At 46.7% G+C, this 25,055-nt stretch overlaps 1 protein-coding gene across 1 annotated transcript; it reads right to left on the reverse strand.

Annotated features, from left to right (window-relative positions):
- Window positions 1-4,074: 4,074 nt before the first annotated feature.
- Window positions 4,075-23,149, reverse strand: LOC144162130 (beta-1,3-galactosyltransferase 5-like). The gene is made up of 2 exons (XM_077692621.1): window positions 21,748-23,149; window positions 4,075-6,197 (listed from the first exon to the last, which is right to left on the reverse strand). The coding sequence occupies exon 2, from the start codon at window positions 6,163-6,165 to the stop codon at window positions 4,987-4,989; it is 1,179 nt and encodes a 392-aa protein (XP_077548747.1). The 5' UTR covers window positions 6,166-6,197; window positions 21,748-23,149; the 3' UTR covers window positions 4,075-4,986.
- Between the last annotated feature and the right edge of the window lie 1,906 nt (window positions 23,150-25,055).

A 25,055-nucleotide genomic window follows, 5' to 3' on the forward strand; every position in this document is an offset into this window, starting at 1 on the left:
AATCCGAAAGCTTTTAACAGATGGCGTGCCAGCAGCGCGAACGCGGGAAGATTGAATTGAAATAACTAAACCTCGACTGCGTTTATCATTACCATCGGAAGGCTGAGACAGAAAGAGCGTGAGAGGTGGGCGAGGGAGAGAGGAAAGGAACCCACGTTGCAGGGGCGCCAGAAGACTATCGCCTTTCGACGACATTTGTCGTCAAGCGAGCAGATGCGCGGCCGTATATATTTTTCGTTTATTGAAACGTCTACTAGGCGCAGTTTACTGTATCTGCGTGGTGGAATCAATTCGAACATAGTTACTAGTGTCACTAGAGCCGAAAGTTGAAGACAGCGTCTCGTGATTATTGCCTCTGTGTTCCAAGCGCTGATTTAACCTCCAGGCCAGAAAACAAGCGAAAGAATGCTTCAACGCAAAGTACATTAAGGTGAAACCTCCCCAACACACAGAAGCGGATCCAAATCTGTTCGTTATTCAGTACAAAGGAAACATCAGGCATATTTGAGGCAAAGTAGAGATACAGAACCGACAGCCCCAGTGTTCTTTCATCTTAAAAATACACGTTGAATTGGTTTTTACAATAGAAAATAGAAAAGAACTCGTAAAGAACGGTGGCTCAGGGAGGAGAGATAAATCAAAAATTAGAACAGAAGAGCTCGAGCTCAAGCTTCGGCAAGCGCAAAAAAAAAAAAAAATGGCGCAGCTTGCACAGGGGTGCAAGGATGGAGAAACAAGAGCTGGCGGCTGTTGGATGGAATGCTTGCCCAGCGACTCGCGCATGACGTCAGGTGCATGACGCGAGGCGCGTGGCAGGAGCGCTTTATTCTTTTCACTACGCCACACGTGCGGTTGTAGCAGATTGTCCGACATCCTCCCCTTTCAAGGAACCAGCCGCGGTGGCTCTGTGGCTAAGGCGTTGCGCTGCTGAGCACGAGGTCGCGGGTTCGATTCCCGGTCGCGGCGGCCGCTTTTCTGATGGAGGCGAAAAGCAGAAACGCCCGTGTGTACGAGATTTCGGCGCACGTTAAAGATCCCCAGGTGGTCGAAAATAATCCGGAGCCCTCCACTACGCAGCGCCTCATCGCCTGCGTTGCGTCGGCGCGTTAAACCCTACAATCATCATCATCCCCTTTCAAGGAAGGTTACTGCTCGGAGTCCGACGCAGCCGGGTCTCCCTTTCCGGAGGTGCACTGGGGTACGGGGGAGGAGCCAGAATGTTTTGTTGTATCTTTGTTTCGTGACGTCATTTCGCCATTTTATTTTGCATCTTTAGCTTTTGCCAGCTCAGAAACGGTACAGTCAAGTACAGCTGAGCCACCGCACTGTGCGCACTGGAGGCTGCCTGGAAGATGCACGTATGTTGTTGGAAGAGCACTTAGTTGACGGGACGCGCTAGAGGGCTGGGTAGACGTCGTCACTGCGTGACGGGAAAATGTCGAGCTTGGGCCAGCCGAACCGACATGACGCAAAGGGAAGACAACACGAGTGCTGCCCGATAACTCGGCGATCGTGTTGTATCCTTCACTGTGTCGCATCAGTTCGCACTGTTACACGGTTGGCTTGATGAGAAGAGGGGTCGTTAATGCGACCCGAAGAAAATAGCATTTTAAGGAGACTGTGTCGAATTTTGGCCTCACTCTCGACTCAAGGTACCCGTGCAGTGCACATTCCAGCAACTAAAAGTATGTGCCGTCGGCGGCTCGGAGGGCACGTGTCATGGCCAGTGTAAGAACGTTTCGTGGATGACGGCTAAAGCTTGTGCTCATAACAGAAATATGGGCACCGATATCAAAAAAGCGCAGACAACAACACCATCGAGAAGTACGTGCAGTGACGTGTGTAGTGGTCAAAGTCAGTGGAGGATTTGTGGTCTGGGTGGTTGATGCAGCGTGACCTCCTTGAGCTGCATTACCTTTCCGACAAAGGTTGGCAAAGACGAAGGGCGGTGAGGCATCGGAGAAAGGGACTGATGTTGCTGGGGCGACGGAGAGTGATGGCTTAACTGGGGGTGTTGTGTCACAAAAATAAACTGCGTAATCACGATACATTCTCAGTTATAGAACTAGACGTGTAACTGGGACACAGCAGACCTTCAGGATCCCGTTGAGCCGATTGTGTATCGAGTGCCCCCCTTGTAAATGCGTAGGGAGCAGTTGTGACAACTGGGAGAAGTCAAGTACAATTCTCAATTGAAAGTTACCGTGTAGCACACGCATAAGATCACATGCATAGCTTACCCGTCTTTTCCATTTTATCGCGCGCTTTTTGCGTGCCCATTCCTGCCTACGTTCCCCCTGGTTTCATCTTCGGCGGCCACGTGTGACGGACCGGACGCTAACTGACGGATGGGACTTTGCCTGCCGTCTACACATGCTCTCTGCGTCACGTGCTGGCTACATAATTGACGACGACTTCATGTCTTACTTAGTGAACAAACAACCCGTATGCGGTTCCGGAACGTCAAATATATATTTTATACATGGTCAGTGTTCCCTTTTCTTTTGTACGTTCTCATGCCTGAGCAGGCGACATTTCGTCGAACCCTTGATTACGTGTGACGAGTACAAGTCTGACGGTGTCCTCGCTGCTGGGAAATATAGAGACGTTCCTGGATCGACTGTGCCCGACTACCGGCTCACCAGAGGAGCTGCTGTATATAGTGGCCCAGCGAATGCCCTGTTGTATGTGTGTGTACGCGTTTCACTAAGAAAACTTTGTTGTTGATTGTTGGAGAAATTCAGGTAGCATTCTCTCGTGATGGACTCACAAGACCATATTTCACGCTACTTCCTTAGCAGGCGGGTACGCGAATCGTTTTCTCGAACTGAAACCGAATCGTAGCGAAATGAAGCCACCGGCATGTTAACCAAACTAGTATATTTTTTTTATTTCCGTGCGGCACCCTGCTCAAAAGGCATTGTAGAAGGCCTACGATGTAATTAAAACTGTGAGTATAGTTGCGAAGGAGCTCTGTATTCAGCTGGACAAATTTGTTTCATGTAAAACTCGAGTGACCCTGGTAGTATGTCACTGTCGATAGGTTTGTCGAATACCTATGCAAATGGCACTCTTAAGAGACACACATTCAGCCGCTGTTGCAGTATACCACGTGTCTCACCTTACAGTTGTCCGTGTAGAGACGGTGGTCAAATATCACGGTTACTTCCTCCAGCAAATGCAGTGGTTGCGTCGCTGTATCAGCCCTTATTCGCACAGTCGCTTTTCACCCCGTAACGTCACCGCCACGTCACCCTCTTCCGTCATGGGCGACGGTTTTTCGGGAGATTTCTCGCCGAAAACGGTGCTTCGGTGACGGGAAGCCGAGCTCTACGTTTCCTTTCGATCAACGCGACGGGACCATGCCCGTGGTCAACCAGCCAGTCAGAAAACAAATTTTTAGTGCTTAATTAGGCGTAAAGTTAGCGCACGTGAAAATGTAAGCCATTTTCTTTACTTTTTAGATTAATCATGCTCAATTCTAGGCTAAACTGATTACTAGGCAGACGACCCTGTACTCTGATGGAGAGCTTCAGTACGAACGCTACTCCGTTTATGTCTCCGTCGCGGTTTTTTGACGTGACGGAGAAGGTGACGGCTGTGTGAATGAGGGCTCACACTGCACTTCGTCACGAAGCATTGCCTATGGCATTTTTCGAGTATTTTCATTTGCAGCCGTTTTAGCAGTGCACAAAACTGAAGTACCGTCGAGTTGCACGTCTGCGGTTCCACCGTTCACCCCGTTGAAGTGCCTGGCAACCCCGGACATTCCTCTCCATGCTTCGGGCATTGGAAAGAAGTCCGACTTGCCACCACTGGCTCTCAGAAAGTTTTCCATGCAGTCACTGCACGAACAACACAATGACCGGAGACACGCATACACAGATGGTTCTGTGACGTTCTCGAGCTCGGCAGTTGTGGTAGTTATACCATCAGAATTAACCAAAATCCGATTCCGTGTTGGTCATGTCATGAGCTTGGCGGCTACTGAACTCTTGCAGCCATCCGTGAAGCTCTTCAATACATTGTTGGGGCTCCTCCCCAAAAGGGGTATATTTTTACTGACTCCAAAGGCGCCCTGCAAAGTTTCCAAGCAGTCCTGTGCTACGGTCCTTTCCACCAACTTGTGGCAGAAATTCGAGAATTATTTCACAAGGCTGTCATAAAGGGTCATAATATTTTATTTCAGTGGCTGCCAAGCAACTGTGGAATAACCGGCAATGTTTTGGCTGATTCAGCTGCCCAGACAGGCCATGCCAGTGAAAGCACCATCTTGCTTCCGATTTCAAGGACCGATGCAGGTAAGGTGCTTCGTCAGTTCGCGTGCCGGACCTCGATTACTCAATCGAATACGCCGGTTTTTGTTCATCCGCGCCTCCACAACCAGGACCCTCTACTCCAGCGCCGTCTTTTGTGCGGGCTGTCTCGATCGCAGTCTACTTTACTTTGTCGACGTTGTTTGGAGCGGCCTTTACGAGAGCCTCCTCCTTCCTCATCGGGATGGCCAGTAGTGCCCGCTGCGACGCCTGCAAGGTTGAACAGACAATCGAACACGTGCTTTGTTGTTGCCTCCAGTATTTATCGGAAAGACGTGTTTTGGCCGTAGAGCTCAGCCGATTGGACAATCCACCGTTCAAACTAGAGACTATACTAGGACATCAACCCCTACAATCCACTTCGCAGAAGGCAACAAAAGCCCTTCTGTGTTTCATGAAGGACACACGCTTGGATGAGAGACTGTAGTGCTCACAAAGAAACTAAAGTGTGTGTGCGGCCCCGCTCCTATTCCCTCTTTTTCGCCTGCCCTCACTTTCATCCCCTGAACACCATTTCTCCACTGTCGATCAGTAATCCGGGCTCTAAGCCTGGATAACCTCTGTGCCTTTCCGTTCGTTCTTATCCTCCTCCTCCTCTGAAATGACTGCCCTAGATGCTGATTCAAATAATGCCTAAAATTTAGACCATCGGGATCGTTACCGTTCATGCTTAATTTATTTCGCGCAAAATCGTGCTTGTGTACTCGTTAGTCTGGCCCCGCCATGCGGCACTTCTCTTTCCCGCTGTAACGTTCGTAACGGCGGCGCCTGTAGCAAGGTCAGCGTCATCACAACTCCGGCCCTCGGCGCTGGCGAACAGAGAGCGCCACGTGTGCTTCAAGTATAGCGGCGTGTAGCCGTGGCTCGCCAGTATCCTAGGCCTCGTGCAGGGCGTGAAAAGCTTCCTGTAATTGAGAAAACCCTCGTCGTGGACCCTCTTGATGCCCATCTTGTCGGCCACTATTCCCGTGAGGAAGACATCTTCAAGGTACAGGTAGGGCACGCCGGAGCTCCCGTGCGCGAGGAGCGAAACGCAGTCTCCGGACAAGAGGTACGACGGCCCGGCCAGAAAGTCCGGGTACGACGAATTGCGGTACGCTCTGGCCGACACGTACCACTTGCTCCGGGGGTTCCTCTGCGGCGTCCACTTCTGGGCCAGCAGGCCCCACATGGTCCGTTTCACGCCGTGCAACCTGCGCACTCGATCCGCGAGGTCCCAGACGTTGAGCAGCATGTCGTCGTCGATTTTCAGGACGAGCTTGGCGCCAGGACAATACTCGTTGGACCACCGGACCATCGTTATCGACTTGAGGGTTAGGTTCCGGTATGAGTCCGTGAAGTCAGCCTGAATAAGGTCTCCGTGCTTGGCATCCTCGTACACAATGTTGCTCTGGTACGGTTTGAGCTTAGGCCTACCGACCAGAAACACGAGCCGATAGCCACGTCGGCGCGCCGCTGCTCCCCACGTTTCCCGGATGACCTCGCGTTGGGCGAAGTTGATGGAGCTGCTGATGACCACAATGAGGACGGTTGGTACTGGCGAGCCAAAGCAAATGTTGGGCTTGTTTAGGATGTAGGTGAAGGTGTACCGATCTTCGGCGTTTCCAGCGCGAGAGGATTTTGGGGGTAGACGGTCGTTGGCCAACACTGGGGGACTGTCTCGTCCTGAAGGCGGTTTAGCTCCCTCGAAAGCCGGTGAGGAAAGATTGTGTCCTGTTCTCACTGGTGTCATGCCCCAGCCGAAGTCTATCCGGGATAGGTGCAGGTACCACAGGAAGACCACGTAAGCGGCGACGCTGCTTGTGGCGCACACAAGCAGCTTCCGCGACAACTTGCAGAGGACGGTCATCACCTGTCGTTCTTCCCGTCATCAGGAAGGGCCTGAAGAAAAGAAAAAGACGAAATTGAGGAAACAGTAACTCACTCGCTCTCGCTGCAAATCTTGACGTTTGTTTTCCAGTTAAGGACAGTAAACGTTTTGTGCTTGCATGTTCCTACAATATGGCGCAGCATTGCAGTTCTGGTTGCGCCTCACTTCAAGCCGTCCACCGGGACAAAGCTTGCGAGGCTATCGTCCTTACATTGTAGCGAACTAGGCTTTGAAATCACGCCTACAGTCCTTTTTTCCGCACGGAAGCATCAGTTTGTTAATTTCGAGCATGTATAAACACTTTTCATACTTTCTTCATAGTTCCCTGTAATTTTCCGGACTGCGTTGAGCATGCGGAGGCGGACGATCGTGTCGAGCAGGCTAATTATAGCGCCGAAAGCATTGTCGCACGTTAAAATGACAGCTGCGCGGATGAAGTCGTTGAAGAGGTCATAATCACTTCACCTAATGGTCCACGAAAATGGTTCATTGTTCGTTGCGGTCCGTGCAGTCATAGCGAGCAGCAGCAAAATGGCGACCGATCTTCAGATGTCTCGTCTATTCCCCACGCGTCGTGCGTGATAATGAGCCTTTCTGTATGCTGACCATCCAGGGATATATAATAGCGGGCGTTATGATGCCACCTAACCGGTGTAACCAGCCGTAACTGCTGAGACTATATGGCGTTAGGCTCTACACGGATTAGGTTGCAACATTTGGCAATGAATCCATTGGTGCGCCCCCGTCCTCCTCGACGTCGCATAAATGGCTGTTTTGTACCCTTAGCTACGTACGTGACTTCACTGTGAACTTAGAGGCGGTGAAATCACTGAAGGAAGCAAAAGAAGCAACCAGCTGGCAGTTTCGACTGGGCCTTTCACCAATTTTACTTCCAGATGTATGTGTAGAGCACCTGTATACGCAAGACTCAATCGCGGAGCGGTGAGGAAGTAAGATCAAATGAACGGTTTTTTTTTCTGGCGGAAGCATAAAAACCTACCGAATCATTCAGAAAAGCTGGAATTTAGCCTCAGAAATATAGCGCAGAAACATTTTTAACACCTAAAGTATAGTTCACTATACCTAAAGCAAGAAAGCCAATGGAGTGTTTCTACCCCGGATGCCATTTTCTTGCTCTGTGTGTATTTCTTTGCTATGGGTGTCCTGCTTGGCTGCCCATCCTTCTAAAACCGATTCGCCATTCGCTATCCCGGACATGCCACTCGGACAAAAACATTGTGCCGCGTTTTGTATTCGGATGGCGGCTTCGGTGCAACGGCTTCCGGAGAACGGCGCCCAACGATCATCTCCCTTACCTTTCGGTTGCTACATTTTGCTTCGTTTCTGCCCCTCGCCGCTTTGTATGTTGTTCACCGTCGACCATGTCACGCCCGTTGGTCACGTGTTCTTCTATTTTATTACCGCGAACGCGGCCGCCGCACTCGTTCACGCCGCCTCCTCCGACACAAAGGCGAGTCAGCCCTCCGGCAGTATCATGACCCCTCCTAGATGAAATGCACATGCTTTGGTTTTTCTAGTACCGTAAATGTATTTGTGTTCGCTAGGCATTGGTATTCGCGAATTATAAGTGCTTGATAACGTGTTCGCTTCACTCGTATACTTCTCTCGGTGAAATAACCTTCACACACTGCTGTCTTGGTGGTGCTGATAGAACCACCCGCAGTGACGGGCGGGGAAATAAATGGACTTCAAGGCTGAGGGTTAAGGGTAGTGGGAAAGAAACAAGGTTCGGCAAAATGATACACTAATGCAACAACGTTTTAACTTATTCATCGAATAATGCTAAAATATCATGTTGAGCCCAAGGTGTCAACGAGAAAATGTGCGATTGGACGAGGATAAGCAAAACCTTAATGACCGGCTGCCAGCTCAGCACCAAATGAAACGCTGCAGTGTGATAATATCCCTATGAGGATGACGATGAAGAAGTTGTGGTTTTTTTGGCACAGCAATCTTTCGGTTATAATGCGCCAAACACAGGGTAAGTGAAAGTTTAAAGATGTTTTCACGGTGTTGTGAAGATTACAACCATTTTTAAAGGAACTCAAAGATGTAAATAGCTAAAACCGGTGTATAAAGCCGGTGTCTCTAAGTACTTGAAAAATATCACTCACATTCACCAATGGTTCATCACTAAGTAAAAGCATGGGATGTAAAGGTATGCAAAAGATGTATCATGCTCTGAAATGTCTGATGCATGCTGCTTCAAGGTGTGGGCAGCTTATTAGAACATGTAAGAGGACCTCCTCAGTTATCACACCCGGGTTTCTGGTCTTTTTGGTTCTGGAAGCCGTTGTGTGAGCACGGTGTAACCTATTCGCAGTCGACATAAAATACCCTAAAAAAATTCACGCATCTCCATGAAGTGAATCATGACGAGTGGGCGAAGCACTGGAGATTGTTCTGACCGTAAATCACCCGTGAGAGTGCTTACTGCTGGTAAAACTATTTCCATTCGAATCCAATCCAATGCAATTCAATTTAATCCAACCTAATACAATCCATTTCAACCCGATCTAAATCCAATTCCATTCAATCCAACCCAACCCAATCCAATCCAATCCAAACCGATCCAATGCTTCTCGCGCATGCGCAGCACCGCTCTCCAGGAGCACTCTCTCTCTCTCTCTCTCTCTCTCTCTCTCTCTCTCTCTCTCTCTCTCTCTCTCTCTCTCTCTCTCTCTCTAACCTTTTTTGAACCTTTTATTTTGATCTTGCTAACCGTTTGTGAACCTTTTGTTCACAGATGTGTCGATTTACACGGTAGTGTGCCATGAGCACGGACGCCGGACAAGCCTCGGCCTTAACGTGCTTCGCCCCTAAAAGCAGTTTTATTAAGGACGGAAAGTTGGGCTAGTTGGTTAGACGATACTGGGTACATTGTAGTAGCGCAAAAGACAGACCACACGAGTAAGAAAATCACAGAACGAACGCTAGGTTTTTTTTTTAACAAAGCTCTCCGCCACACTGGCAATGGTTTCCTGGGGGAAACCTGCGCTTTTTAAGCGCTTGACCTGTGTCGTGACGCTAGTGCCAACCTGTTATTCACAGGACTTATCTAGAGCAAGGCGCAGGCAGTTCTTTGCTATTCCCCTCTTTGTAATCTTTGAGTGGGCCGAATCATAGCTCAAAATTTGTTTTTTAGCTTATCGTTTGAAAACAGCGCGGAAGACGGGACTGAGCAAGTAATAGACGACACAAGCGCTGTGTCGACACAAGCGCTGTGTCGACACAAGCTGACGACAACAGCGCTTGTGTCGTCTATTACTTGCTCCGTCCCGTCTTCCGCGCTGTTTTCAAACGATATGATGTACCAACAAGCCCTTCAGTTCACCCTTTTGCAATTTGTTTTTTAGATCGCGGATTGTACCTCCAGCATACGTTTTCACGGTTTATGCATATGCATATGTCAAGGTACCGCAGATACCGTTTTCTCGCATTTCGTACATGAACTGAAGTCCTCCTGCGTTTGCTCTAAAAACATCTAGAACACTGTCGACAACAGGGGCATTTACTAGAGGCTCGACCCCTTTTACAATAAGCAGGTAGTCATCAACATATCTAAAAACCGTGGAAACAATTGCTGGGCCGAGGCACGGGGCAATACGCTTGTCAAAATAGGCTACAATCAAGTCACTTAAAGGGGCCCTGAAAGGCATTTTGAGCACACTAAATGAACTAGCGCAATCGTTTGATGGGGTCGTCAACGTCAGCTGTGCCAAGTATTACTCTTTTACGCGCAGCGGAAAGCTCACACTTTTGTTGCAAAGTTTGTCGCTTTTTTCTCACCCTTCCCTTCGTGTTTTTGGACGCCGCCATCTTCACATGTCTACATCATCGATTCCCATATGTTCGTCATGAGCTAGACATCCTGCTATTGGGCGGCTTTTTCACGCACTTCCGGCAAAGAGATGAGTCGTCTGCTCAGCGTCGGCTCGCCGGCTGATCTGCCAGCGGAGTGGAGTGCTTGGACATTTTACGACAAACGAAGCAAGTGTAAACAAACGCTTAACCGTTCGTATTGAATGCAACACGGCCATCACACGACATGGATATTCTCTTACCTGAGTACCTTCCCTAAAGAAAGCGTTGAAGCCCCGTGGCACTTCTTTCGTGCAATCGCAGAGAACGCCCTGAGCCGAATGCCCGGGTTTGACGGATACATTTTATTCAACTTCAAAACAAACCAGAGATGCGTTTCGAACGAACACAACGTCACAACATGCGTTGCAAGTCTGAACCGCGATTGACAGACGATCGGTTGCTTCCTCCTGCCCGTCGTAAATTCGGCACTCACGTCGCGCCTTGTTTGCGGGGACGAACAGCAAGTCACTGAACTCTGGCACGCAAGCGAGAAGGCTTTTAGCCAGGCACACTACACATACCCCATGCGAGGTTGAGTCGTTCGTCGTTCGAAAAAGATAATCCAGACCATGGGAAGCACTATCCACCCGCAGAAGTACAACGTCGCATTTCATCGCGAAACGAACGCTACACACAGGAGCCGATGCACACACACACACACAGCTTCGGTCGCTGCATTGGCTTAGCTGCAAGCTTCGTTCGGACAGTCAGCGATGCTACGACGATACAGAGCTGCGTGAGGGCGACGTGCTAACCACTTCACGTATTTAAAAACACAGGGGCAAAGAACTTGGTTCATCGGAAGCAAAAGATCTTTCCTCCATTATTGTGCCTGAAAAATACTGGCTAGTGTTGCTAGTGTGCCGAGGGCGGGCACCAGGCGGGCGCCGGGAGCGATGTACGCGGCCGGCTGCCGCTTGGGGCGCTGCCGTGCGGGAGTGTGCGCGTTCGTCCGGCCCGAGCAGATCGCGCGGTTGCCTCCGCGCTGCGTAGCAGACGGCAGGGGCAGAACTTTCCAATCCCGCTTGCGACGAACGCGAGCGAAAGCGACGGGAATTCTGTCGCGCGACGAAAACTTCTCCCGACAGTTCGACAAACACGATCGTCGCGCGACAAAGCGACGAAATTCCCATCGCTTTCGCTCGCTTTCGTCGCAAGTGCGAACGGGCCTTTATGCGCAATCTCCGTCCCACATAAAATAAGCTCTTGCTTGTCGCCTGAGCATACGGTTGATATGTGACTACGTTACACTGTGCTTGCAAGTGTATTTAAACGATGTCACTAGGTTTGAAACGTAAGCGCTCGGCGTGCAGCTTTGTAAACGCAAGCAGCCGCACGTACGCACGCTATTTTGCTGCTAATAGAGAGTTTTAGTACAGCGTTTGTGCCTTTGCATACGCTAAACGCTAAATTTTTGCGTCCCGCTACGTAAACATCGCGAGGGGAGTTTTAGTAGAACGTCTCATCAGTTTTGCGTTGCGACATACTAATGCATACGGCGCCATCTGTGAAATGTTTTCCGAATGACTAGGCGGCTGATCTGCTCGCGGAGTGCCAGAGTGCCTGAACAATTTTACGACTATCAAAACAAGTTCAAACAACGTTATCCCATCAGTATTGAATGCAACACACGGGTGCAGCTTGGCAGAACACGGATGCTTGCTACTCGAGTGCGGCGTTGGTTTGCTCTGCGCCTTCCCGTTCATCGCCACTGATAAAGCAGTCCGATCCGGCGCGTTTTGTGCACGGGTTCTGTGTCGGTTTAAAATGTCTTTTTTTCACATGCCGCCGGTAGTAGGAATTACAACCGCCGCAAAATAAGACCCGGCACCAGCGGGCCCAGATCTGAGACCGCGCTTTTTGGATAAACAGTGCGCGGTGCACCAAAGGGAACGAGCGCACGATTCTCCCTGCGCGGCTGCGAGTTCGCCGCCGGTACCAACTGCAGCTACGTACACCGCGAAAGGGCAAGGCCAGGCCGCACACATGCGGCCTGGTCTTTCGTTCGCTTTTCCAGCCTTTAGAGGAGTGTCCATGGTGTCAACAAAGATGAAAAAGCCGAAAGAGCTGGCCCGTAGCAGACGGCAGTCTGTGGGAGCACAATAGCGGAAGTACGTCACCGCTGAGGAGCGAAGCATCATGGGAGGGGAGGCCAACAGAGAAGAAACAGTTGAAAGGAGGAGGAAATACGGCGCGACGATAATGCGCGGTTTTCGATTTACGATTTCTCAGCTAATACTCATCGCTTTAACAAAATTCTTGCAGGAGGAGATTGCTAATACATTGCTTTATTTGGTTACATGTACATCCATGCATCGGCGGAAGGCATTTCAGGACCCCTTTAAATTCGGTGTATTACAAGAACCTATACATATTCCTTCCCTCTGAACAACGTAGTCATCACCAAAGTACATCACAATTGAAGAAATATAAATGTATGGTTTCACTAGGTGTAACTTATTTCCCGTTTGTTTGTCCCATTATGTTTGCCAGTACACTGTAATTGACTTTCGTATGGAATTACGAATGGCCTATAGGCGTTTCCTAGTCAGCACAGCCAAGCGACGCATGGCGCCATCTAGGGGCATGTTCGAAGCTATGTCCACGTGCATGTGTCCCTCAATTTAATCACTCAGAACCGCTTTCTTTGTGAAAAGCCTGACAACACTAACCTAATAGTGCTTGGAAAGCGTAATGATGTGATACAGTAAGAGTTCGTGCGTAAGAAGCCTTAAAACATACGGAAAAGTAACCTGTTGACAACGATGAACCATCCAGCGTTTTAGAAGTGGTAAGATGCGAAACGTAACGCTACAAGGTCTAGGTTTGAAGGCACGACAGCCTTCTCGGAGACTCATTGATACCCTTTGTGAGAGTGTTGTATTTGTGGATCCAGTTTTAGGCTCTTAGGCTCACTGCGTGAGCATCGTGGCGCAATCAGTCAGTGTTCCCAGAAACTCCGGGCGTTCGGCCAGGCATAGCTGCCGCTGGCCCGTCAGCTGCTGACGTGTTCAAAATATATGTGTTGTTCTGTGGCTCGGCGTTTTCATTGCCTTGTGTTGCCACAGAGACCGCGAGAAAATACGGTAAGTAGAGACAGAGACACACGAGAAAAACATTCAAAAATAAAAGTTTGCTGACGTTTCATGAAGAGGACTTCTGAAGGGGTACTCTGAAGAAAGGAAGACCTCTTCCTGAAACGGCAGTAAACTTTAATTTTTTTGTTTTGTTCTTCTCAGGTGTCTCTGTCTCTACTTACTATATATATATATATATATATATATATACAAGAGAAGAAAAACTTCGAACAAGGTAAAAGCACGATTGTGGCCTACGTTTCAGCAAAGAGAACTTGCTTTCCTCAGGGAAGCAAGTTCTCTTATATATATATATATATATATATATATATATATATATAAGGTTAGTAGAAACAGAGACACACGAGAAGGACATTAAAAATAAAAATAAAAGTTTACTGACTTTTCAGGGAGAGGACTCCCTTTTTTCAGCGAAGAAAGGGAGTCGTGAAGAAAGGGAGACCTCTCCCTGAAACGTCAGTAAACTTTTATTTTTATTTTTAATGTCCTTCTCGTGTGTCTCTGTCTCTACTAACCTTATTTTTTTCGCGCTCTGTGTGAGTTTTTGTTTCAAGACTATATATATATATATATATATATATATATAGTCTGAAGGGCGCAGTATTCAGAGAAAGCAAGTTATAAAGCAAGAATAACTGCTAGTTTTTTCAGGCCGACCTCCTGGCTGTCTCTATCTGTACGAAAAGACGAACGGTTCTAACGTGCCGTGAGACATTTTCTTTGATTGATTGATAGGTTGATTGATTGATTCGTCGGTTTATCAATCGATCGAAGGTGGTGGTGCAGAGTTAGCCACTTCTACCCAGCGATATTTTCTAGCAAAGCCCTTTGAGCGTGTACAAACGCGTAAACAGATGAAACAACCTGATGTCAATGGAAAGATATATTTCACCCGCCTCCCGAAGAGCACCTCCAAATGTTCGCTGTCATTACTATGTCTATTAGAAACCATAAGATGCCATAAGCTTCACATAAATCATCGCCGAATTCTTACAGCGTTACGAATATATTTTGCCCGAAGCGAGTTAACGTTACAAATTTTCACTGTAACGGCAATGAATATCTAAAAATATGCCTCCCTCACTCGCACAGGCCCAACGCATTTCACTGTCGGCTGCCTCGGCGTTAGGCTGCGGCGAATGGTTGAAGGAACAGGCGCTAACCACCGACGAGGTCACCAGACGAGTACATCGAATGGATAGAGCTAACCACGGCCATAAGCAGACGACAGGCTAGTCCCTCCGGGAACGCAGGCCACCCAAAAACAGAAGCAGAAGGCGACAGTCGGCCTGCCAGTGGTTCGGGTCAAGGAAACGCTTGATGGAAACATCTATGACGCACTTCCTGAAGAAGTCTCGCCGGCGCTCCCTGACAGCGCGGTCGATACCAATTGCCCGAAGGCTATAGCTACTCGACAAGTCTCGCGTCTTTGGATAATGGCCCACTGGGTGATGATCGGGAATAAACGTATATCTACAGCTGTTTAGGAAGGGCGGGGTTCAGTTGTAAATGCTGAAATCAAGCGTTGCAGGCTGGGCAAAACAGGGGGGATTAACAATGGTGTCACTAATGTCACTAATACGACGTCTCAACAAAGATTATGTATATTTATATATATATACATACATACCTATATATATATATATATATATATATATATATATGAAATAAAGCATTTAGGAAGAAAGAAAGTGGAGAAAAAACTCCCGCCAGGTGGATCCGAACCCACGACCTCCAGACCGGTATTCTGGAGGTCGTGGGTTCGGATCCCACCTGGCGGGCATTTTTTGTCCACTTTCTTTCTTTCTAAATTCTTTATCTGTTTCTATGACATACCATATCCTCCCCTTTGCTTTCCGAGGTTTTCTCGACTGCCAACACTCATTTCTGTCTCTGTCTTATTTTCAACGAGCCCCTCATTTCCTATATATATATATATATATATATATAGACATAAGGGTTGGCAGTCGAGAAAACCTCGGAAAGCAAAGGGGAGGATGTGGTAGATCATTGAAACAGATTAAGAATTTGGAAAGAAAGAAAGAAAGTGAAGAAAAAATGCCCGCCAGGTGGGATCCGAACCCACGACCTCCAGAATACCGGTATATATATATATATATATATATATATATATATATATATATATATATATATATATATATATATATATATATATATATATATATATATATATATATATATATATATATATATATATATATATATATATATATAGAGAGAGAGAGAGAGAGAGAGAGAGAGAGAAGAGAGACAGAGAGAGATAGAGCTCTATAACTTAAATTTCGAGCAACAGCAGGCTATACTGTGCCACTTCCGAACATGAAAGCCAGTGGCATATTTTTCGAAAGTTGATATACGTCGTCGGAGTAACAATCACACCCCCCTGAAACGGAGAACAGGAGGCAGTACAAGAGGAAGCATTTTTGTCAACGTGCGGACGCCGTGTTTGTTTTGTTTTTACATTGTACTATACCGCTGCGATGCGCAAAAAGTGTCAGAGAAGAAAGAGGTCGAGCGGAGTGTCTGTGTGGGGGGGGGGGGTGCAGTGTTCAGAAAATATCGAGAGGTGTTGTGTGCTGACAACGAAGCATCTGCCCTGGCTACGCCCATAATGAAGGCTTTGCGATAAGCATTCCTATCTAGTCTATTTTGAATAGCTTAGATATTTAAGGCTAGGGCTGCTCATACTACACCACATTGAGGTCAATGAAGTATTAGCGTGATTATAAGAATCAGACCTCATTAGACGACGGTCGCGTGTATTGCAATCTCGTTTAAATAAAAGGGAGAAAAGAAGCCAGCACTCATTAGGCGCTAAACACTAATGCAATGCACGCACGCATGCTTGCACCGCTCTTTTACGGCCTGAATGGGAACATGCTGCTCTGCTGAATACGGTGCACAGTCGTTAGAACGTCTGCTGTTTTCGAGGCAGTGTGAAAAAGCCGTGAAGACAAAATACATTATTTTAATTGAGAGAATTAGCCATTGTTAACTTGCTATATATATATATATATATATATATATATATATATATATATATATATATATATATATGGGTTCGGTCCCCACTCTGGGCGCGTGTTTTTCTTTCTTTCTTTCGTATGTTAAAAAATGTTAACTTCATTAACCGTAGTAAAAAAAAGAGAGCCTAACCACACCCCTATGCCTCCTTTGGCGTTGTAGACTGCCGACCTATCTTTCTGTATATATATATATATATATATATCGTGAGCACCAGCAGAACCTACAGTCCTGGGACAATCGCGGTGCTCCGACAGAACGCGCTATCGACATCGCTTCATCTTTATCATCTCGGCATCATCATCACCGCTTCCTGACGGGGTCTTGGTTCCTCGTATCTCGGAATAAACCGTTCTCCTTCACGAGTCCTCGACCTCCCTCAATATATATATATATATATATATATATATATATATATATATATATATATATATATATATATATATATATATATATACATTGTAACGCTTTATAGCTTGTTCAATGTTGTGCACGGTAAGATGGCATTGACTATGTCACAGGCCAATCCCTCCGGCGAAAACGCCGGGGCGACGAAGAGAAGAACGAGGTGCTTTTCGGGTATCCAGGGCTCGGACACGACGCTCAGCGACGGTCCTCATATATATATATATATATATATATATATATATATATATATATATATAGGGCATTTGAAATAAGGCACTTGAAGTTTATTAACGTTGAGGCTTGGGGCAAGCCTTTGTCGGAATATAAACGAATGTTTACCTGATATTCATTTATATTCTGACGAAGGCTTGCCGCAAGCCGAAACGTTAATAAACTTCAAGTGCGTTACTCGTTCGTGTTATCGTTTAAAGTACATTTTTACCGGTCCTATGGCACCTTCTTTCTGCGCGCACATATTTACATATATATATAATTCAGTGTGTCGAACCGAAAAAAATTCCGGTTCGGTTACGGTTTTGGTTCAGTTCAGGCAAAAGCATTTTGTTCCGGTTCAGTTCCGGTTCGACAAAATCAGGTACTGAACCGGTTCGCGAACTGGTTCGATGAGTTGAATTATCATTGAAATTAGAAAATAAAACATTTAGTAGTTTAAAAAGTCAGTGAAATCATAATACAAAGAAAAATTAAAAATGCTGCTGTCCCCCAAGGGCAGTGGCGCAATTGCAAAGCAAATTTTAAACAATTAGGAGATATTAGAAAAACAGAGGGAGTGGCGACGATTTACCATCTACTTTTTCGCCTAGACTTTATGTTGTCCTAGCGACTATTCATAAAGCCACCGCCAACAGATATGACGGTTGGATATATTTTCTGCCTTTTCCTTTTTTGTTGAAATCGCAATCGCCGCTATGGAATCACCCATCACGCTAACCATGAAGCCTTATATTTAGGCCTGTATACTGGCGCGTTCAAATACCAGCGCTTAATACCAATGGCGCACATTTTTATATTTGTAACGAAACAGAAAAATCGTACAAGAGGCACATGAATACTACCAATGATTTAGATAATTTGGTCACCCTGAATAATTTGTTAGCTGTCACCTTATCGTATGTGTTAGCCACACTTTTGTTAAAAGTAAGCTTTAGTTAACCCTCAGTCACTGCATTATTGCTCTGACCACTGCAATTCCTTTTGCGATAGATACCGGATGTGTGCATTGCAATCAGTATGTCATCGTACCCCCTGACACCCGGCCATCGTTCCGTGTCCTACACTGCGGAATCTTGTAACGGATTATGCTGTTGCAAAATGAGAGGGAAATTTGACGCGCGGAGCATGAGATGGGACTTTTTTGGGTAGGCGATCTCTAATTCGTCCACAGCAGTACTCCCCTCCGGAACGGGTAGCAGTAGAAGTAATGTAGCCAGTTGGGCAGTCGGTACAAGTGCACCTTAAAAAAAAAAAAAAGCAGATCTGAAAGAGGCAAAACTGCAGAACAAGCAGAAAAGATGATCGCTGAGCGAATGGTACAGTGTGAGGTACCGGCCTGCCTTTCTGCACGTGCCATCTGCTGTATTACTGTTTCTGCTTCCAAGACAATGTCGAGGGCTGCAGTTTCTTGCCAAGCGATTAAGTGCGCATTTTAACAGTTTTCCATGACATATCTGTTTTTATTTGTATCTGTAAAAAACGGAACTTGTCCACTGTACTGTCCTCAAAAACTGACCACGGAACTCACTTTCTTCGCATTGATGACACGTTTGGTTGTGAAAGGCAGGGCAAAGAAAAGTATAGAGCACTATCCACGTTTTGGAGCTTTTTTTTACTGATTTGGTTTTACTTACTATTTGCGTAATATTTTAAAACAACGTGATTCTCCTTTTATCGGTTGTTGTTTTCCGTGTAAACACATTTTTAAAAAAATGGGGCATTTGATGCCCCTGCTATACCTCTGCTCCGAGGCGCAGCTGTTGTTGCAGGCCGGCAGACTTATTTTAACCAGCTGGTGATATTAAACGCGGATCAAAATCTCGATACACAGGTGTTCTCGATTTCCACCTACTTCAGAAAAACGGGCGTGGGGAAGGGAGATCGAGGCCACGTGTGGTCAGAAGCAAACGGCTTAGCCACTGAACAGTGCCTGCGGTCACACTTGTCAAGTATTAACAATTTGCAGGTGTCGGACCTTTTAAACAAATTATGAAACGCAAAAAGTTTGCACACATCGGGTGTGGGCTTTCGCTGTTGCGCAGTGGAGCACTCCTTCATCCAGCTTGCTCCAATAAAGTCCAGCTAGGGAAGGGCAAAGCCATTTTATATCCCCTGCAAACTGCCGAGAATGACATTTTGCTTGGTCATCTTGCACTACGCTGGTTCGACACTAGGCTGGTTTTTTCTGTTCCATTCCACGCACTGATATATATATATATATATATATATATATATATATATATATATATATATATATATATATATATATATATATATATATACATGTATAGTAACTTCGCGTTTTTTTACCGCGAAGACGTTTTTAACAGAAAAAACGACGCCATACCGAACACTTCAGATCTTGCGCTGGGACAACGTCAGCGGTGACGTATTAGAAGGGGCACTAAACGCAGGGTTATTAGTGGGTTAATACAGTTCGGCATTCCAGCAGAAGGACCAAAAAAAAAACTGAAGGCACTAATACAACCGCACAGTCACAGTTTTGCAAACAAGCCCGTGTGACGTCATAATTGGAGCCAAGTGAGAAAATGGCTGGTGAGTCACCACTACTTCATCAGTTTTTCTTATTGGCTTCGTTGTTGGAAGTTCGAGTTAGAATCCATGGGCGTCATTGTTATTGGGTCAACGCGGTCTTTAATGCTCAAAACCTATATTTTGCCTTCATTACCCCTTCAAGAGAGGACAGTTGTAAAACAACAACCGTTTGTGCTTGTGGATGTCCCCATGATGGCATTAAGATGCTGGCGCATCTTTAAGAAATGTAGTTCCGCTTTGCATACAGGGCCGGAGGGTTCTATGAGACCAAGCAAGTTTTGTACGGCGTTTTGAGATGGAACGAGTTGGAAACGTGTATACAATAGTAAAATAAACGTCGGGAAGTGTGAGAAGACTTCATTAGATTGTTTTCTTACGCCACGAAGAACGTGTAGCGACAAATACCATACGTGAGCGCGTTGGGTAGATTGAGCTCGAAACCACTTGGTCGGAAACATTCCTTGCGTAAATGTCCATTTAGACGAAGGGAGAAAGAATGATGCACCCAACACAAGCGCTGACTTCCGACTTAAGTTTTTATTGCAAGTCGCGGAATAAAAAGCAGACACTTACACGAAATATCGTATTAACAACATGTACGAAAGCAGTAAAACGAAGGTAGCAAATACAGCTGCCAGCCCTAGCCAATTTGGCAATGCTATCACCACGCCTTCAATGCCCTGGTTTTGAAGAATTGAACTGAATTGAGTTTATTTCAAAACCATGCTGCAGGAAGACCAGGAAAAAAACTCTTGAAACAGCGTGAAGGGCCCTGGGTACCTTTCTCGCCCGTATTGATGGCGCGCTAATAAAATCATCTCCCGCTTTGTATATTCTCACAGTTTAAACCAGCTGCCTCTTGTCAAGGTTTGGGCGCCTATACATCATATGAGTTTACATTGCAGTGACTTTCTGTTTTACAGCCTTGTGGGTATACCTGAATTTGATAAAACGGCAGTAATATTTAAAGTAGAAATAGAATAGAAAAAGCTAGAGAATACGAGAATAGAAAAAGCTAGAGGTAACTTTGCTGGCGGGCGATTAATTTCTCAGAAGGAAATCGCATTCTTGGAGGACAGGGCATTGCATATAGGGCGTAAGTTACAGGGGAGTCATAGCGTGTCAAATGCAAAGAAAGATGAACAGAAACATGCCTTTTTTGCAGCGTCCAATTGCAATTGCACTGCAACTGCAGGAAACTCGCACAGCAGTGCAAAACATTCACGTAGCGTATCTTTGGCCAGACAAAACGGAATAAAGGTTTGTACAGACCTCACGCATACATTCTTCGACACAGCCAAGTACTGCACACCCGTCAAAAAAATAGCGCCACGCTACAGCCACCATCCTTTGCGCGAAAACGCACTATTTACTCATAGCGGCATATTTCTGGCCTAAAACGGGGCAATAAAATAATTAAATGTTTCTTGGATAGGTGTCCTACGCATAGAATGCACATATTGCCAGACGAAGTCATGGTGCTCATATGAATTCACAAACTTTATCCGCCCATTAACGTTTTAAGAACTCGAAAACGACCACATTTGGCTCGTTTATATAGTGGTACAGTTCACACTCAGTATAAACCGAGCTATTTGTTCCAACGTTATGTGTCAGGAAACAATAAAGTGGGCGCTGAAGAGACGAAGACGAAATAGACACAAATAACACATACAGGCGCCTGTATGTGGAGCCTGTATGTGTTCTTTGCGTCTACTTTTTCTTCGTCTCTTTAGCGCCCATGTTATTCTTTCTAGTAAGCATGAACCAACTAGCTCAACAAGTTTTGTTAAGTTATGTGTCTCTTTTTCTATAGAAGTGTATGCTGCTTCTGCTCGTTTTTGTGCGTGTACTCTGCTGTCTCGAACTGTAGTGGATTGAAGGACCCGTCCGCTACTTTTCCCCCATTGTCCTCCGTAAACGTGCTCGTGGCAATTAACATTCATTCATTCACTCATTCACTCATTCACTCATTCATTCATTCATTCATTCATTCATTCATTCATTCATTCATTCATTCATTCATTCATTCATTCATTCATTCATTCATTCAGTCATTCATTCATTCATTCATTCATTCATATTGTTACGCCGGAGGTGAGGCTGGCATGGTTGCAACCCCTGGCGTGTAATATTGGCGTAACAATATGAACAGCTGCGTTGTCGACACTCTTACAAGCCGTTGTTCAGATGCAAATCTCGCCAAATCTACGAATCCATGGGCGCTAACTGCCTCATATTTCACCAGTGGTTATCTCCTCCGGTTATGAGGCGTTTGCACTACATTCAGCCTGCTTTGCAGCGGAATAGCATTTCTTGGGCATAACTCACTCACCTCCTGTGACGGCAGCAATCTCCGGTAGGAGCTGCAACTGTATCAGAGACAGCCGTCCGACGAACGTTGTCAGCAGTTCTGCCTCTCGGAGGTTCTGTGCCGTGGACATTGCCCGCGCGTGAATCCTGGAGCAGCAGGCCGCTGGCGAGTCGCTCGTTTCCTGGTGCTTTCTAGCGGCAGTCGTCGGCACGAAGCCACGTATAGTTTTTCCTTGGCCTGCTGATAAAAAAAAAAGAAATACGTTACACTTGACAGAACGTCAGTCTGTCACTTTCGGTGAGGGTAAACTGCCGTGGGGTTTCGGCGAGGCTGACCTCTCTTCGACTGTTCGGTGAATAATCGGTGCGTACTGTCCAGCCGGGGCCTCTACTTCACGGAGACACCGAGCTACGCGCTCTTTAACGCCTTAAGTTTCAGTTCAGAACCTGAGCTTCCGAGGTTGCATTTAATTCGTGTGAACAACGCTCTCGGCTCAGTATGTCAATCATCCTTTCACATTTTCTGGACGAAGCAACGTTGCAGTCGGAAACGCTGGTTACAATTTTACGGCTGTGGATGCATACTCGCTATGTTGTTCTTCGCCGGCTGCTTAAGGCTATTTCTTGAAGATGCTGATCCGAAGATTTCACATCATTTAGCGATGTGTGGATAAACGACCCCGATAACGATTTGCCGAAACAATGCTGTCTGGGGGCTTCGTAAAACTACAACACACAGAAGGGCACCTTGACTGCATCCTCGAACACTTCTCAAGGATGAACCCGTACTTTCCGCGTTGGAGGGCGGTCTATAGTGAACCGATAGGTGCTCGTCTTTGTCATGCTTCCGGTGAATAAGAAGTCTTCAGGTTTTTAGCGCGGGCGTTGTTCCAAGATTTGAGCGATGGTCATCGTAAAGCGAGGCGGGATGTCCTTGCTCTAATCACATACCTCCAAACAGCGGTGTCGCATCCCCATCGGATAAGATGGGATGAAGCAATCGGTGACAATGGCGAAGCTTCCCTAGAAGTGATGAGACTTTCAGCCAGCGGTTGCAACTTCCCTCATGTCTTCACGCTTAATGCAAACTAGAGCTTCAAATACCGAAACATTTGAGCACACGAAACGAGAGGTGAAGCGGAGCGTACGGGCCTGCTTGCACTCAGCGGGGATGAAGCTTCGAACACCACTGTAAAGCAACGACGAGTTCGGCTTCCCGTTCAGCGTTCAGGTAACAACCAGCAATTTGCAACTAACTGCCTTGGAGTGTTGTGGTTCCACTTCCTCCGTAGGCGTTGAACTGCAAAGCGACGCGGAACTCTTTGAACTGCGGAGAAGTTCCCGACTAAAGGGAGATGGTCGGCGCGCGAGCGAGCTTCACCATCCACCAGTGGCTGAACGGGCAATGAGAGCGTGCTCCCTTCGACTCGCCGATGCGAGGAAGCGGTTGTCGGCCTTCTACATCGTTGCCACGCGACAACGCTCGCGACCGAGCCGACGGACGCGTGCGGCTTCGCGCAGCGGCACCGCCCCTCCCCTCTCTTCCCTCGCAGCCTAAGCCGAGATAAGTGCGCCATGCGGGAGGAGGATTTCATCGAAAGCCCTGACGCGGTATTCTCGTGTTTTGTCGGTTTTGTGCCCCTTTCAAAACTGTCCGTTTTCAGCAAGCCTTGATTGGCTAAAAACGAACCCCCGGATGTGACGCCATGCAAGCACGGCGGAGCTATGAGCGGCGGCTTCTCGGAGCAGATGATTAGGAGCAGACGATTTTTCGTCGCCTTGTTGTTGGTTCACTGGCGGAACAATAAACACATAAAGATAGTTTAAAATAGGTTTAGTCGTTTAAAATGTGTTTACAAGAACAGTTGCGCAAAAGTCAATCGAAAGCCCACCTTCAACTGGAATGGAAGTACGTCACAATCAAACGGACTCAAAACGGACATTTTCAAAACGGACAAACACGAGAACACCGCCCCTGATCCGCACTTGTTCTTGCTTCAGCCACCTCCATCTCTCCGGTTGTCTCTGTTTTCCAGCCATTTTTTTCGTGGTTTTCCGAAAGGGATAGCTGCCTCGAGGCTACTCTGACAAAAAGAGAAAAAGAACAGCCAAAGAGAACACCTCTAAGCCTTTAAGCCACGTTAACGTCCAAGTTGCATTGCAGCCCCTTAATCCAACTTCCCATAATATTGAGCTCGGAAAGTGCGACTGAAATGAAAGTTCTCACGCCCAACCGGTTCGACGTCACTTAATACACACTTCGTCTCAGCTTAAGCATCAAGGATTACGCCATTCGTTTTGTTTGTGTCAGTGTTGTGTTTCGTCACTCGCCGATGACAACGCACGCTGCGTTCGTCAGATAAAACAAACATGGGAAGCATGGCCATCCGACCATCGCGATGTTGAGACCGCAAGAAGTAGCAGGATTATCGGCAAAGTAAACAAGTCAGCGAACTGTTTCGGCCTGATGGGGGGCTGGACAGAACGTTGAGCTGGCTGGTTATAGGGCCCGTCCTGAGGATTTCACGACGGGTCCTATAACCAGCCAACTAGCTCAGATCCAACTATCTCAGATTCTGCCTATTCTAAGATTTCAGGGGCCCCGCTATAAACTAGATAATCCTACATGAGCATAAAATGAAATTTAACGGTAAACGACTCTCCAAACAGAAAACTTTATTACTACAGGAAGCTAGAGACTAGAGAAACTTTACCCAAGGAACGCGGTAGAAGCTTAGCAGGGAACCGGTTCACCCCAGTTACATATCGCTGAACTTATTTACGCAGACGAGAAAGAACGAGGTAAACAAGCAAAAAAAAAAAAAAAACAAGGAAGGAAGGGAGGAAACAAGGAAGGCAGACAGACAGACAGACAGACAGACAGACAGACAGACAGAAAGACACTCTTAAGAAGGTGTCTAGCTCCCAGTCTTTAAACTTGGATCGTTGTTAAAATGGCGGTTGAGTGATTTACTGATCGTGTGACGCAATTAGGGACGACACCGTACACGTTACCCCTTACAAAAGTTACATCGGTTCGAGAGGTGCCATTCGGAAAAGCTGTTTACAGCGCACTTCTAGTTGGTGTTTTTATTGGGCTTGTGCATTCGTGAAATCCAGCTTTCTCCATCCACAACAAGCTTTAAATACTCGGACCAAAAATACAACCACCTGCTGTTTGCCGCCGGTGTTTCATGTCACCTGCGGTTCAACATTGCCATTTTAGGTATGTATGTATGTTAGAACGCATATTGGCTCAGGTGCCAAATAATCAAGCGGCATCCGCAGCACCCTCTCCCCGCGGTCTCACTGCAACATCGTGCCGAGTTT

This window comes from Haemaphysalis longicornis, unplaced genomic scaffold (genome assembly GCF_048455015.1).
Source record: "Haemaphysalis longicornis isolate Haplotype H1 unplaced genomic scaffold, Haemaphysalis longicornis Haplotype H1 scaffold_12, whole genome shotgun sequence".
NCBI lineage: Eukaryota > Metazoa > Arthropoda > Arachnida > Ixodida > Ixodidae > Haemaphysalis > Haemaphysalis longicornis.

Coding starts and splice junctions, on each gene's coding strand:
- LOC144162130 (XM_077692621.1), bottom strand. CDS start 6,165: ATGACCGTCCTCTGCAAGTTGTCGCGGAAGCTGCTTGTGTGCGCCACA.